The sequence below is a fragment of the Podarcis gaigeae genome (genome assembly GCF_964106915.1).
Source record: "Podarcis gaigeae genome assembly, chromosome: 13".
NCBI classification, from domain to species: Eukaryota; Metazoa; Chordata; class Lepidosauria; order Squamata; family Lacertidae; genus Podarcis; species Podarcis gaigeae.
The window spans coordinates 29,170,452-29,186,581 of record NC_139689.1 but is presented as its reverse complement, the minus strand read 5'-3'; the positions used below and the strand labels follow the sequence as shown (position 1 = coordinate 29,186,581).

The following is a 16,130-nucleotide window of genomic DNA, read 5'->3' as shown; positions in this document are numbered from 1 at the left end:
AGGCAGCGCATTGTCGCTTAACACACTCAGACACCTTTGCACAGATAGGCAGATTTATCACCACCCTTTAGGAGCTGGCCAAGCTGCTTCCCCCCCTCAACCTTTCAACTGGAGACAAGACATGTTATCTACATGGAGAATGATGGCCTCTTTGCCTATCATATCTCCAAAGCAATTAAGCATCTAATGCAATAGAGAGCTTTTTCCTCCAAGCAACCCTGAGCGTTTCCCTAATCCAATCGTGGCAAAGTGCTTGCTTAGTTTTGTCGTCTTTAAACCCTTTTCTCAACATGCAAAAACAAAACAAAAACAAAACCCCAAAGACACAGAACGGAAGAATAATTTTTTGCATTATTTTGCTTTTCAATGCTTTCCTCGCATAGGACTAATCTAACATATTAAAAGCCCTTGAGGCATCAGAATGTAGATCCAGCGATACCTACTGTAAATACAGCAACCTGCTTCCATGAACCCTTAAGGTCATCTGCTTTCTGAGTGCTGCCACCCTCCCCCCCCCCCCAACACATGGGACACGACACTAGCCGGGCTGTCAAAACCAATTTTACCGGGGTAGGAGATTTCTTCCCTTCATCCATCCTCACTCAACACAGACTCACATTGCTCTTCCTCAGCCTCTTGGGGCAAGACTTTAAAATCCAGAAACCATGTTTCCAGCCAGGCAAGGACAAAGGAAATGATGGGCAGCAGATAGCCAAAAGCCCCTTTGTTCAGCAGCTGTTGGTGGAAAAAAAAAGGAGACGACACGATTCATATGAAATGATCTCCAGTATTTGTCGTGGAACAACTACACCCAAAGCACTTGTAACCATCCATTTGTACCCCCAAACCAGCAAGCAGCCCTGAAGTTTAAAATGTTCCCATTTTTTAAAAAAACTGAAATTTTGCATTGTCTGCTTTTAAAGGCTTGCAATTTGCTCCAAGATTTTGGAAAGGGACCATAAAGATTTAGAGTAGAATCTATGTTTGCTATCAGCAACTCACATCTGAAAGGATAACTTTCACAATCAGGAAGGCACTGGACACCAATGTAGTGATCTGGAGGGTGGGGAGAAAAGAGAGAAGCCCATTAACAAACAAGCAAACAAGCAAACAAACAAACTACAGCTGCAATTCAATGTTATGTACGTCTCTGAGAGCAAGATAAAAAGTCGACTTCTTACCGCAATGACCCACCAGTGGCGGAGCTTGAGGACAGCATATCCCAGGAGCAGCACCGAAAACCGGAAGAAAGCCAAGAGCTGATAAGAAGGAACACAAGAGGCAAATCATGAGAAGGCCACTGTGAAGGTCTCAAAAACGCAGAGAAGTTAAAATCTCTTTTTATGAATCAACCTCAACTGGCACCAAGAACAGGCAAACTTTCAGGCTTTCACAGGACTCTTATCCAGGGAGGGCCTAACAGACAAGGAGTTCTGTGAAATGCACGGACTACTGAAGCTGCCTGTGTACTGACCTCATGGCTCCTTTGGCATTCCCCTGCACTCCGCCTGCCATCCCCACCCCCAGGTCTCCCCTTGGCTATTACTGCAAGCGACAATTTTGTCAGGATACTTACAAATATGTCAAAAAAGGACGTTTTAAAGTTGTACTCGATGATTTCATACTTCAGACTCTCCTGGATGCTTTTAGTGGCCTGCAGATTGGCAAGATTAAAGTCAAATAAATTAAGACACACCACAATGCCAGCCTCGGACTTTTTAATGCAGTGCTCCGACCTGTGATCATTTAAAGCCTGCTCTCTGCGAGGATCAGCTGAGCATTCGAGCTCCCACAGAGAGTTTGGTTGTGCAGATGATCCAACCATGTCTCTACTGCCCCACACCAAACATCACATATGACATCACGTGTAGGGCAGGTGGGCATGGTTTGGAGAAAACATCCACACAGGCCAAACTGGGATCCAAGCTAGAGGTTCCTCACCCCTGACTTTTAATATGCTGATGCCAGCAATCACTGCTTCCAGGGGAATCATAGCATTGCTTTATATTAATGGGTAGGGTTTTCCTGACGCTTAGTTGAGCCATCTGAAAACATGTGGGGTCAGGAATTTTTCCTGCAAGGTCAGATTGGCTCTCGCTTCTGTAGCGTGTAGGTCACTTGCTTGAGTCATTGGTCTTCCTGCCACAAGCTTGCAGCGTGCACTGGTCCAGATTTGTGTGGGTTTCTTTGTGGCCGAGGACAACATTTGGATTTATCCTTCCTTTCAGCCCAACAATTAGAACAGTTCTAAGCAATGACTCACTGCTTATCTCAGGCTTGTTTATCATTTAAATCTGGGACTAACAATTTGCTAACTCAGTTCAGCCTCTGATTTGGTTTACTCCTTCTGAGGCCAAAATGAGCTCACAAAGAACCCCCGGGTAATAGGAGGGGGAGGAAGAAGAGTTCACTCTTTTTCTACCTAAAGATGAGCAGTAAAACAAGGACTTGCCACAGTGATAGAAACTCATCAATATATAAGCTGATATCGCCAAATGGCACCTTAAACCTGAGTTACAGTCACCACAACGGAATGTCTAGGCACATTTTCTTTTTAGTGAAACATTATTGTTAATCATTTTATTTCTATCCTGCTTTATATTTAAAAGAAAAATTCTCAAAGCAGTTTATAGCACATCAAAGCATCAAATAAAACAAATGCAAGCTTTCAGATTCTTCTCTAAATGACATTTTGCTTTCCCCAAATTTATCTACCTACTTGAACTTATAGAGCTGTCCCATAGCATAAGTACTCCAGGAAGCCAATGCAGTGTAGTAGTTAGTGTGTTGGACTGGGACCTGGGAGGTCAGGGTTCAAATCCCCACTCAGTCATGAAGCTCACTGAGTGAGCTTGGGCCAGTCACTGCCTCTTAACCTACCTCACGGAGTCATTGTAGGGATTAACTGAAGACAGCCGAGCCATGTACTCCTCAGAGGAAAAGGTGCGAAATAAATGCAATGAATAAACTCTTCTCCTTAAGGAAGCTGGAGAGGCCAGCCAGATGGAGATGTCAGCTGCCAAACTGGAATCTAGAGTTCTCCATGTGGTTGCAGTTGGACCTGCGCCACTTGCAAAAGGCACCCAGCACATGGCTAATTTCTAAGAGTGATTTGCAACTGGGTGACGGTTAGATCTCTGATGGCCCTTCAAGCCGTTATGTGGCTGGGCAGGACAGCCAGATCAGCAGCTCTCCCCTCCCTTACACACAAACACACATGCAACACAAAGGTCTGAAAGGAGGGAGGGAGCTTCAGCATGCGCAGGCTCCCCTGTGATCTTGAACCCTGTGTGTTAATAGCCTGCAGATCCCATGAAAGACTATATATGTGTGAAGACTCCCTCCCTTTAAACGGTTTGCTCTGTACATGGGGGTGCCATGCAGAAGGGGCTACCAGGCACGTCCCAACTTCCTGTTCACTGTGTACAATTCCACCGTGTGCAGAAACCTTGACTGGGGCTTCAATCTTATGAGTTGCTCTTGGCCCAAGCAGCATCACCACCTGAGCAGACTCACCCTGGGATCTAACAATACCCGACAACGGACAGACTTGTGGGCTGCGATGAAAGCAGCACACTGACAGCTCAAGGCAGAGGCGGTGAGGGGAACCAGCTCAGAGGAGTCTGCCACACTGCTTTCTGCCTGCCTGGACTCTCAGAGAGAGGCACTCCCTGTTTTTTTGTTTTGTTTTAAACTGAGCCTGACTCACTGCCGTTGCTATATGAACATGTTCAGGGACAACCACTTCTGGGATCCTTGTTTAAGCCAAACCCCGGGGGGAAGCAGGAAACCATATTCACAAAGGCCAGCTCCTCCACTCACGTTCAGTTCAATTATCCAGAGGAGCGAGACGAAGAGAAGATCGAAGGTCACAAAGAGGCAGAAGGTCCGACGCACGTCAGAAATGGCTTGCCTCCTCTCGGGAGAGAAGAAGTGGTGCGGGGAGAGGCCCGGGCTGTGGGAAAGAGAGGATGCAATGGCGGGAAGACTCTGCTCCAGGTCACCGTTCTGCAAGCCCCACAGCTTGCTCATCCTCAGGCAGGAGGGTGAAAGGGTTGGCTCTCGCGTGCAGACGTGTCATCCGTGACTCTGTCAATGGCTCATCTGCAGTGGGGGCTGCAGGGGGGCTGGAGAGAAAGAACAGGGAAGTGAGATCGTTTTGGTATTCTGGCAGCAGAGGGAAAAGGGAAAGAGAATGAGATCAAGGTCCTCAGCAGGAAACCAAAATGCAGGTTAATGCTTTGTTGCACGTAGTGACAGCCAAGAAACTGATAGTTATTTACACCTCTCAAACACACCATGTTTCTTTTCCTTTTTCGCTATCTGTTTTTCTGGGTTGAATAAAAAGGAAGCATGAAAACGCTGGTCTACCTCATCCCAGTTTTTGTTCCTTGAAGCCCAGATGGGAGTTGAGGGAACTGGGCCCTCACTCACAATAGCTGCAACTGTTATATCAGATGGTGGTTCAGAGACTTGGAAGGAACCAAAGGTCATCTAATTCAATTTCCCTACCCAAAAGGCAGCAGAGCTGGAAAAAGATTTTGCAATAACTAGACTCCAGCAGCAGCTACTGGCCAAGTACCCCCAATACCCTATCTGCTTCTCTCTAATTTCCAGCATCTTTGGAGAACACCAGCTACACACCCACTCCACCCGGATCAAAGTATGACAGCCAGATCGCAGGTTTTCTAGATATGTCAGAAGATCCCTGCGCTTTGTTTCCCCCAGAGCTAGGTTCCATAAATAAGAAAGTAGGGCCTGCAGACATATGAAAAGTGAAGCATCTAAATAACATTTCACATAAAGATGGAAAAGCAGTTCCCAAGAATGAATATGCACACACACAATTTCATCTCCCAAGCAGTAGCTTTTGCCAGAGAAATATATGACAGCAGCAACTGAGAAAGGATTAGACCTTCCAACTGTAAACTTCCTGCAAGGGGGGAAAAGCCCAACACAATTTACACATGCAAGCGCCCTTTCATATGCATGCGTGTGTCAACTCCTGCGCAAATCAGACTCTTAAGCCACTTAGCTTCAACTGAAGGGAGGGAAATGTCACTTCACATAACTGAGTAAGAACTGGGACCTCCACTTTCTGCAGGAGACCCAAGCATCTCAAACGAAAGAAGAAGTTCAGCCATCTGTGATTCCTGAATAATACACATCGGTGCCTCTATCCATCTCCTCGCTCTGTGCAGAAGGCTGAACACTACTTAAGCAGCTGTCATAGGATCGCTCAGTAAAATTGCTCATTGCCACCCCCTGCCCAAGTGTATCTCTGGCTGAAAGGCAGAAGAATGAGGGTTTTTCCAGAACAGGTATACAGCATCCATGAAGAAGAGAGGTTAAAGAACCATGGGTTTTGGTCACCCAGGCTGGGGGAAGAAAATTCAAGACTATTTTGTAGGGCTCCCTCCCAGGTAAGCATCCTTAGGATAGGAATGCAGTCTCCTGAAATATAACTGCCTTATTTTGTACAAGTAACACTGCAAACATACCCAGCACTAGAGAGAGCAAGCTGAAAAACTGTTATACCGCATGCTACTTAAGCATGTGTAGCTTGATTTATACCATCTGAGAGGTTTGGGGGGAGAGAAATAAAAGGCTGAAAAGAGAAACCACCAATTTTGTAGTAAACAAAAGAAACCTCATGTCAAATAACATTTCACCCATTCCAAGAGCGAAAATATTCCACAGAACCATTTTTAATGCCTCTTCCAAAATCATTTTTCCCCATTGGAAAAACTGAAAAAAGAGAGTTCTTAAAAAAAGAAGAACTATCCCCTTCAAAGTATTTTTAGGCTACCAGAGGATAAGACCTTCACACCCCCTTTGTGAACTTCTAAAGGCACCTGTGTGGCCTGTGAGAAATATACTTATGCACAGCCTTCCTCTCCTCCAGGAAACTCTAGGTGCTGAAATTAGTCTGCCCCTCCCCCTCCCCCCCAATTTTCCCAACACACCCTGTGAGGTAGGTTAGGGTGAGAGCCAGCAATTGACCCTGCCCTCCCAGGGCCACACTCTAACCACTGCACGGCACTACAAAGAGAATGCTGGGCTAGACCGACATTCTTCTGATCCTGCAGGGCAGCTCTTCACACCAGAAGTTCTTGACTCACCCCTTTCTTCTGGAGAGTGCGTTAACAGTAGCAGTGTTGTTCCTCCAGCATGTGACTGAATCATTGTCAACTCAGCTGGACTGTTTTGTTTTTCATTCCCCTTGACTCAGTTCTGTCCCTTTTGACATTGACGCTTAGAAGACAATCCAACTGTTTTAGATTATGCTTTATAGGATTTTCTTTGGCAGCATAAACAAACCAACCAAGTATATCTGTTAAGCAGAATACGTTCCTCTCTCAAGTCTCCACTTTGTTCGTAGGGCAATGCCACTGACAAGGGATCCGAGGGCAGGTGGGAGTTATCCTGAAGGCTGATTCACTCACACACAGGTATAAAGTGGCACCTCAGAAGTCGAACAGAATCTGTTCCAGAAGTCTGTTCGACTTCCAAACGTTCGGAAAACAAGGCACGACTTCTGAGCTTCCTGCAGCCAATCGGAACCTGTGCTGGACATTCAGGTTCCAAAGAACGTCTGCAAACCAGAACACTCACTTCTGGGTTTGCAGTGTTCAGGAGCCAAAATTTTCGACTCTAGGCGTTTGGGATCCAAGGTATGACTGTATACACAAATAGCAGCAATGCCGAACCTCCTACATGGGAGACACCTGGGGCTTGAACTTTCTTGCATCAACTGGAAGACCACACACATGTTTATATGTGACTGCCACAATAGCAACACCCTTTTCTCTCTTTTCCGAGCAGGCCTAATCGCAGGAGCGCCACCTTCCATCTCTTCTTTGCGATCACTTGCTAGGCAGGTGTTAGTTACTCCTATTAGCATAGTTCTGACTGGGCTTGTTCTCTTGTCTCCCAAAGAAGGGAGTTGGGGTGGGTGGGTTGAGGGCTGTCACCGCAGCTTCCTGAATGAAGATTGATGAAAGTCATTTTGCTAAGAGGAGCTGCACATCAACTGTAAAGATAGACGCGGTGCTCCGAGCACCGCCTGGCTCATTATCTAGGCTAGAATCTATCTGCCTGCCTGTGGGAAGCATCTGCCCGTGTTCCTGTTTAAACAAGGCAGATCTGGGTAACAGCCACTCTTTACGTTTCAAACACGGGGGTCACTCATTGCTTCTTCATCCTAGAATCCTAGACGTAGCTTAACAACTGCAGACAACGGAGCCAGTCTGCAACCTTCACCTTCAAACTGAATAAAAATGCAGGCTCGCACCTTCAACACCAGGTCTATTTTGTTCTATTTTTGATGTCGCTTTCCTCCATATCCACACAGCCTCTGCTTTGGGTAACATCCTGCCTGATCCTGCATACCGGAGAACTCAAAAGCTTGCAGCTGGCACACCATTTTACAACATTTTAGTTGGCCATAATTAAGGCGTTGCCCAACTGTGGACTTGAAGGCTCTGCTTCCCTAGCTTACATATCAGCATGGCTGCCTTTTGTTGTTTTTTCCAGCTGCTCCTACTTCTGCCAACACTATAGAGGCAACCATTTAAAGCCACTTAAGATACAGTGGTGCCTCGCAAGACGAAATTAATTCGTTCCGCAAGTCTTTTCGTCTTGCGAGTTTTTCGTCTTGCGAAGCACGGTTTCCCATAGGAATGCATTGAAAATCAATCAATGCGTTCCTATGGAAACCGCCTTCAGACCAGGTCCGGGGACAGTCTGTCCCCCGACCTCTTCTGAAGGCCGGCGGGGGGGGGGGCGAAAGTCTTTGCTTCCCCCCGCCTGCCTTCCCGGGACAGCGGAGACTTCTCCGCTGTCCCGGGGCGATTTTAAAATGCTGGCGGGCGGCAGCGAAACCTTCGCTGCCGTCCCCCAGCATTTTAAAAGCCCCCAGGACAGCGGAGACTTCTCCGCTGTCCCGGGGCGATTTAAAAGCCCCCGGGAAGGCAGGCAGGGGGGACAAAGACTTTTGCCCCCCGCCAGCCTTCAGAAGAGGACCCCAAGCGGCGAATGTCTGCCCCGCGCGAGGGGCGCTCTGCTTAAGAGCGCCCCTCGCGCGGGGCAGCAGGCTGCTGTCCGCAGCCTAGGCGGGAACCTTCCCCTCTGTTCCCGGACCTGTCCTGAAGGCTTGCGGTGGGAGGAGGGCTTTCCTCCCCACCGCCAACATTCAGAATGCTGTTCTGAATGTTGGCGGTGGGGAGGAAAAACCCTCCTGTCACCGCAAGCCCCGGGAACAGAGGAGAAGCCCTTCACGCCTTGTCCTCTGTTCCCGGACCTCCCACCGCAAGCCTTAGGACAGGTCCGGGAACAGAGGAGAAGGTGCGCTGCGCTTCCCCGCTGTCCCCGGAGATTTCCCTATGGGCTTTCATCTTGCGAAGCAAGCCCATAGGGAAATTCGTCTTGCAAAGCCGCTAAAAAATCGGAAAACCCTTTCGTCTTGCGGGTTTTTCGTTTAGCGAGGCATTCGTCTTGCGGGGCACCACTGTACTACTATGACTGATGAATTAGCTTGCAGAAGCTGCTTGGGAAGGATTTTCTCTCAGTTGGCCAATCAACATTCATGGAGGGATGTGTAATTCAGACAACCAACATTTCCCCATAGAGGGGTCAGCAAACTTTTTCAGCAGGGGGCTGGTCTACTGTCCCTCAGACCTTGTGGGGGGCTGGACTATATCTTGAAAAAAGAAGAACGAATTCCTGTGCCCCACAAAATAATGCAGAGATGCATTTTAAATAAAAGCACACATTCTACTCTTGTAAAAATACCAGGCAGGCCGCACAAATAACCCAGAGATGCATTTTAAATAAAAGGACACATTCTACTCATGTAAAAACACGCTGATTCCCAGACTGTCCATGGGCTAGATTTAGATGGTGATTGGGCCGGATCCGGCCCCCAGGCCTTAGTTTGCCTACCCATGAGCTACACCACGAAGGAACGAAATTACAGTGCAGAATTCAGAGCTGGTAATGGTGATGAGGAAGGAGAATCCAGCAGCTGTAGCAAAGCCCCCGAAAGTACAAGGGCTTAACTGGAGCCCAAGGTTATCTGTCAAGGCAGCCATGAGTCCCTGATCCTGCAACTGAAGGGAAGGCAGGCAGGAAGGCAATCAAACTGTGTTCCAGGTTCAAGGTTCGACCCAAGGATGGAACTGAAGGATAAGCAAAGAAACCTCTTGAATATGAATAGGCAGATGTGGATCACATATTAAAACCAGATTCCTATTAAAGGTATCTGGTTAAGGTTGTTCTCTGGGAAAACATAGTTTGATACAGTTTTTCAGCACACAACTGAATTGGAAAATTCAAGAAGTCCAAAAGCCAGTTAACTATGTTCCAATATGCATATTAGTTCAACAGCAGATCAGCTTGAGCTGGAATTTGCAAATATCAAATTTGACTGGGGGAAGAGGAGGTTTTGGAGTGGCTTGAGGTCTTTCTTCTAGGAAAAGATATGAGCCATGGTAACTGCACTGGCATGCAGCACAACTGTGGTGCAAAATTTGGATGGTTTACCACACAATTCTACCAATGTCCACTCAGAGGAAGCCCTATTGAATTAAATGGGGCTTACTCCCAGGTTAGTGGGGCTATGAATGCAGTCTTTATCATGCATGGGGCATATTGCTGCATGCAACTGTCATGTGGGATGTCACGCCACAATTATCCTGCATGGGTTTGTGTGACTTTTTTCAACATCCCACCCAAAGATGCCCCAAAGGTCCAACTTTCACAAAAGGAGGTTATGCAATTACATTCCTCACTGCACAGCAGTCAACTAGCTATCACCTGCAAATCTGAGAAAAACTAGCTTTGGGACAGTTGTGCTACTGAGTCTGGCAGTTTAGTGGTATGCCCCAGGGTTTGCATCTATAAGCCAGCCTTAGTGGATTGGATCTGTTTAAGAAAACTTCCCTGAACCCACCATTATTACCTGGGCTTTGTATACTTGCTTTCTACTTCCTCCCTGTACTTTTCCATTTCTTCCCCTCACAGCCATTTGCTAGCAGATCTACTGCTGGTTTGTTTGTTTTTTAATGTTACTCAGTGCCATTGTTACTCAAGTCCTCTCTTTGCTAGTTCCCAGCTGTAGTCAAGGTTTGTTCTTTTTTATCAGGTTTTTTAAAGTTCATTTGATTCCTCTTCAGCCTACGTCAGCATAAAAGTCTCAAGTTGCCTTTGGCAACTCTGGAACATTTCCTTCAAAGCTACCAACGCATCACCCAACAAAATAACCATTCCCTCGCTATTTCTGTCCTTCTTTGCCGACTCAGTGAGGTGCTAGAGAGCGGAGCATACGTGATTCAACACCATAAAAAGCGCACGAGGCAACAATGCAGAAACTAAAGGTGAAATACATAAACCAGCAGAAAATATAAACCCACTAGTATGCCAACTAGGAAGCGGGCAAAAAGTATGATCAAGAACACACATTTAAAACTTTTAAGAAATTGAAAGCCTATTGAACAACAACAAAAAGTTTTCAGCTTCGAACGAAGCGTCATCAGGAAGGTTGCCAAATCAATCTTCTGGGGCAAGGCATTCATCAACAAAGAAGGTCTTATCACATAATCCTGCTATACTAGTCACAGATGTACAACAAGGCCTCTCCCGTAACCTTAGAAAACAGCCATGTGAATATGGCAAGAAGCAGTTGGCAGCCTTTCTCAAGGTAGGTGCTGGATTCCTACTCTGGTCAGCCAGCAAGGGAAGGCTAGCCTAGAGCAGAGGTTTTCAACCTTTTTGAGTCCACGGCTCCCTTGACCAACTCTATTCTTTCTGTGGCACCCTGTGGGGCTCAGGAGCCCATCTATGTCACCCCTTGCCTGCAGAGCTGGCAGCCTCTCACCCTTTTTTGAACACCCTCCCTTGTGGAGTGTTCCCTCAGTGTCTTCTCCTCAAGGCAGAGTTGCAAGAGGGCATCAGAGGAGGGAGGGAAAGAAAGAAAGAAAGAAAGAAAGAAAGAAAGAAAGAAAGAGGGAGGCCAGTGTTGCTTGCAGCACCCCTGGCCATCATTCAAAGGCACCCCAGGGTGCCATGGCACACTGGTTGAAAACCACTGGCTTAGAGGAGTCTCGGCATCTTGGTTCTTTGCCATTTAGGGCCTGTGCAGTGTAATCTTTTGTATGTTTACTCAGCAGTTCCATGGGACTCCCTTCCTGGTTAGGTACAGGATTTTGGCCTTAAAAGATAAATAACCAGCGATCCAAACTGAACCGAGAAGCAAATGAGAAACCAGCATGGATGGTACAGCAAATGACTCATATGCTCTCAATAATTGGTCGAGGGCCAACTTCAGCCAGCAACAGGAGCATTTTTGGGGTAAATAACTTTTTTATCTATTTTGAAGGAAAAAGACTATGAAAACATTTCCAATTTACATACACAGGGTATAACACGACAAGAGCATTCTCAGACTAGGCTGGATTTTCATTAAGAACACTGACCTGCTCAAGCTGCAAGGAGACAGCAAGCCTGGACACTTCCTGCAATCCCCATCCTCAGAGGCCACTATCCCAACCCAGGCTCTCCTCAGACCCCACCTCCGCCCATCATTTGCCCCTTTCCTCCTTCTCATCACCAGCTCCTCACCTACTTAGCTACTTCTGTAGTTTTCCTCTCCACACAGTTTAACCAATTTAATATCAACGCTTCTCTTATTGTTCCCATGGGGTTCACAATGCACAATGAGGCTGATTATCCAAATCTTAATCAGTGGGATTCGGCTAGTAGAATTCCCTTCCCTGGTATCTGTTTTCAACACCCCACCTTTCAACCAAAGGAACATGTACAAATAGCAGAAGTTTGTCAATCCAAGCATGAGCCACAATCCTTGCTCCCATAAAAAGGGGCTCACCCCTTTCCCCCTAGATTATGCTTCTTTAAACATCCAGGCCAAAACACCTCTTGACATCACCTCATCACTTCCTACTTCTACTCCTAAAAGCTGGAAACCTAATGGGCTGGAGATCTTTTTAAAAAATAAGATCTTAAACTTCTTTGCCTAATTGATCTCAAATCCATTTAGCCTCAATATATATTTATAATTATTACACCTTTCTGACTCAGTTGCTCTCTCCCAATGGATGAGACAAAAATGATGCTAAGAGAGGGAGAACAAGCTGGGAAACAGGTAATTTAGGGTAGGCAAGAAAAACACAGATTGACTTTGTCAGAAATAGCATCCCTGCCCCCACACTTCTGACTCCTTTTTTAGATTTACCTTGTTCTGCTAGGAAGAAGGCAGAGTCTTTGAAACCTGACCTCTCCTACACAAGGAAGCAGCACTCGCCCCACACAGGCATGCTATCACGTAAGTTAGTGTGTCATACTGGGACCTGGGAGACCAGGGTTCAAATCCTCACTAAGCCATAAAACTCACTGGGTGAACTTGGGCCAGTCATCAGTTCTCAGCCTAACCTACCTCACAGGGCTGTGAGGATAATATGAAGGGATAGAGACCTCTTTGGAGAAAAGATACATTTAATAATGTAGCATGTTGGTTGAGACACTAAGCGAGGGGTCAGCAAACCTTTTCAGCAGGGGGCCAGTCCATTGTCCCTGACCTTGTGGGGGGCCAGACTATATTCTGAAGGGGGAAAAAGAGAACAGATTCCTATGCCCCACAAATAACCCAGAGATGCATTTTAAACAAAAGGACACATTCCACTCATGTAAAAACATGCTGATTCCCGGACCGTCCGCGGGCCAGATTTAGAAGGCAATTAGGCCGGATCCGGCCCCTGGGCCTTAGTTTGCCTATCCATGCACTAAGCAATGATCCAAGAAGCCTCTCACACTCCTCAGCAGAATCTCAACTCTGCCACAAACTCACTTAATTGATCCAAGGCAATCTATTACAGTGGGACCTCGGGTTAAGTACTTAATTCGTTCCGGAGGTCTGTACTTAACCTGAAACTGTTCTTAACCTGAAGCACCACTTTAGCTAATGGGGCCTCCCACTGCGCCGCCAGAGCACGATTTCTGTTCTCAACCTGAAGCAAAGTTTTTAACCTGAAGCACTATTTCTGGGTTAGCGGACTCTGTAACCTGAAGCATATGTAACCCGAGGTACCACTGTATTCTTAGCCTGAGCTCCCATTTGCAATATAGTAGTAACAATATTGATCTACCTTACTGAGTTCTTATGGCAGATGCCACTTGTGATACTTGCTTTACATCTGCTAATTCCTTGACACGTGCCAAGCCATTTTTGCATGCTTTGAATGTTACTCATCAGATGATCTCTGGGGACATTCCTGTCTCCTGTACATTTTAAGGAAAATAAGCACTTCTCCTTTCCCCAGTCTACTAAAATTTCTCTTCCTCTTATCCTTTCATTGCCAAACACATGCATTAAAAGATTCTTTCAATTTCTTTTCATTGTTTCCACCCTAAAATCATATGCGGTCAGGCTCAAGCCTACATAATAGTTCTACTGTCTGACCTGGAAGTCTTTATGTGAATAAAGACAGCCCTGCTCAGAAGAACTATAAAGTAGGTGCTTATACACATTACAAGTGCTACATGGTGACTGAAAGTCCCATATACAATCATAGCCATTAGGAGGCCTTAAGCGAACTGCTCTACTCCAAAGGAACTTACACTACAATAATTCTGATAAATCTTCTAGGTAGCAAAAGCGTAAAATGGCAAGTGTCCCAAAAGTTGCAACCTTACATGGGTTGATGCAAGGATGACTAAAGTATGAGCACTATAATCATAACTATTTTTATTAGAAATACTATTTGGTGACAGTCCTTCATTTTAGGCAACATCTAGCTTCTTCTCTCTTTTGTTTTTGCCATTTTCCCTCCCATGGCAACATCTAGCTTCAAAGTAAGACATAGAACTATGAATCAGCAAGTTCCCAGTCCAAATCTTAGATCCATCATGAATTTCATTATGCCAAGCCTCAGTTCCCCATCTCTGCAAATTTGACCCCACTATTTATTTCCCTTGTACTGCCATGCACCTGTAGCTGTCAACACTTAAATCACCTGATGAAGTGGGGGATGTAGCCTGGGAAATCTCCACCCACAATAAACAAGGTTAATCTTCTAAGGCGCCATTATTTGTTGCAATAGACCCAAACCTGCAACAATGTGGTTTTTATTTATCATAATTTTTATTATTATGACAGCAGCAGCATGTAGGTTAATAACGTTGCAGCTATGAGACTCAGGAAGCCCCCGGGAGAAATTTCACCTCAGGGCCACAGCGGAAGTAAGCCACCCTCACATGAATACACACATCTTAAAAGACCCACAACTACAACATGAGGACGATTAATACTGACCTACCTTACAGGGCTGTTGTTAAGGATTCCTGACCTAATGCATGTGAACCGTTTTGAACACACCAAAATTCAAAGTATTAATTCTCATCCTATCAATAATATATATCTATATGGATATATATATATATGCCCCAATTTTCACGAGCCTGTCTTTCTTCTTTCCCTACGAGCTCCTCATCCTACACTGCAAGGCCGGGCTTCCCCCATCGCTAGACGTTTACCTGATGGGCCACTGCCTGCCCAAAGGCCTCAGCCTCAGCCTCCCCTCAGCAACAGGAACAAGGGATGGGGGGCAGGGAGAGAAATAGACGGAAGTAACCGCCACTTCGGACAGGACACTACCTATCACGTGATCGCAGCGTGACCTGGAAAAAAAAAAACAAGCCGGCACGCGCACCCTCCCTCAGTCAATTCTCCGAAAGCGAGAGCAAAAGTGGGCGGAGTCAGAGCGGGGGCGTGGAAAGCAGGAAGCGAGAGAGAGCGCTAAATGGTTGACAGCGGAGGGCAGGCGCGTGGGGAGGAGGAAGCAACGCCATTGGTTAGAAGGAAGACGTTTGCGTATCCCTCATTGGCTACGGTGGGAGAAGAGAGGCGAGATTGAGAGCGCGACGCGAAACGTTCAGGTCGTTGGGCGGGATTCCGTGTAGGATTCCGCCCATTGGTTTCTTGGGAGGTGAAGGCTGTGGCAGTGATTGGTTGGAAAAAGAAGAGGAGGCGAGGGTACTTATTGTCCGATAGCGGGTGGGAGTGCGGTAGGAGTGTTGATTGGTAGTTGTTGGAGCAATATTTTATTGCAGTATTTTATTGGCTGGAGGGAGGTGGAAAGGAAGCAAAGGGGTTTGGCAGCTGGGTAAACATAAATACAAAAAGAATGGAGTGGTTGCGTTGGGATGGAGGAATGTGATCTGTGTGGAAGGAAAAGGTGCGGGAAGTGGTTGAAGTTTGTGAAACGGATCTATTAGGAGTCTGGGACGCACAGTAGCAGGGGGGGCTGAGCATACGCGTGTATAAAGCAGACACGTGTGTGAGAGATCAACTAACTGAAAGAGAGGTTGCATGGGGGTGGGTTGTGATTTTCGGGGAGAACTCGTGATCTCTGGGTCGGATGTTGGTGGGGAGAAATTAATTGCTAGCCTGGGGATTTGTCCCCAGTATTTTGTATTCAGGTGGAGAGAGGGAAGACACGTGTGTTGTGGCTGTTTGGCCGCTAGATGCTTTTGGACTACAGCTCCTATCATCCCTGACCAATGGCATTTGGGAGGCTACAAGTTCCCCAGTCCTGTTGTAAGCGATGTAATCTGCATGTGTGCATGAAGAAGAGACTAGGCTTTTGTGAGACATACTGCATTTCCAGTTCCGTTGTAAGAGCAGCAGCACCACTACCAGTTGTGTATAATGTATTCCATACTGTAAAGTGACAACGAGGCAACTCTGAAAATCAATTCCACTCCCATTAGTATTGTAGGTGGGGCTGAGTCTGAGGTGGAAAAGGAGATTTGCTCATGCAAGACAGGGCAGAGTAAAAATTGTAAACCGTTTGGATTACGGCACACAAACATAGATCAGGGAGGCCGTGAGATGAGGTTGTTATGTGTCTCTTTTGAAATCGGCAAGGGCAGGTGACTGTTTCTTAGAAAGTGATCAACAAGTTTGTACAAGACCACATATGTTTCTAGCTGCTGTTTCATAACAGCTAGAGAGATAGCTATCTCAGCTGTTGCTCACAAGTGTTTATTTATTTCGAAGAAAGATATACATGGCCTTTCCCCCACCTTTTCTGCACAAACCTATGCACCTATAAGCC

The 16,130-nt window shown here is 46.3% G+C and overlaps 1 protein-coding gene across 2 annotated transcripts in view; it reads right to left on the bottom strand.

Moving 5' to 3' along the window:
• STARD3 (StAR related lipid transfer domain containing 3) overlaps positions 1-14,748 on the bottom strand; it is a 29,088-nt gene extending 14,340 nt beyond the window's left edge. The window contains exons 1-6 of one of the 2 annotated variants that reach the window (XM_083708809.1): positions 14,548-14,748; positions 3,823-4,127; positions 1,577-1,654; positions 1,182-1,259; positions 1,003-1,056; positions 618-735 (exon numbers count right to left, since the gene is read on the bottom strand). In XM_083708809.1, coding sequence (XP_083564935.1) covers positions 618-735; positions 1,003-1,056; positions 1,182-1,259; positions 1,577-1,654; positions 3,823-4,032 — 538 coding nt within the window. In that variant the 5' untranslated portion in view covers positions 4,033-4,127; positions 14,548-14,748. Of the gene's footprint in view, positions 1-617; positions 736-1,002; positions 1,057-1,181; positions 1,260-1,576; positions 1,655-3,822; positions 4,128-6,122; positions 6,251-14,547 lie in introns of those variants that run through there. The other variant, XM_083708810.1, reaches the window with a different exon arrangement.
• Between the last annotated feature and the right edge of the window lie 1,382 nt (positions 14,749-16,130).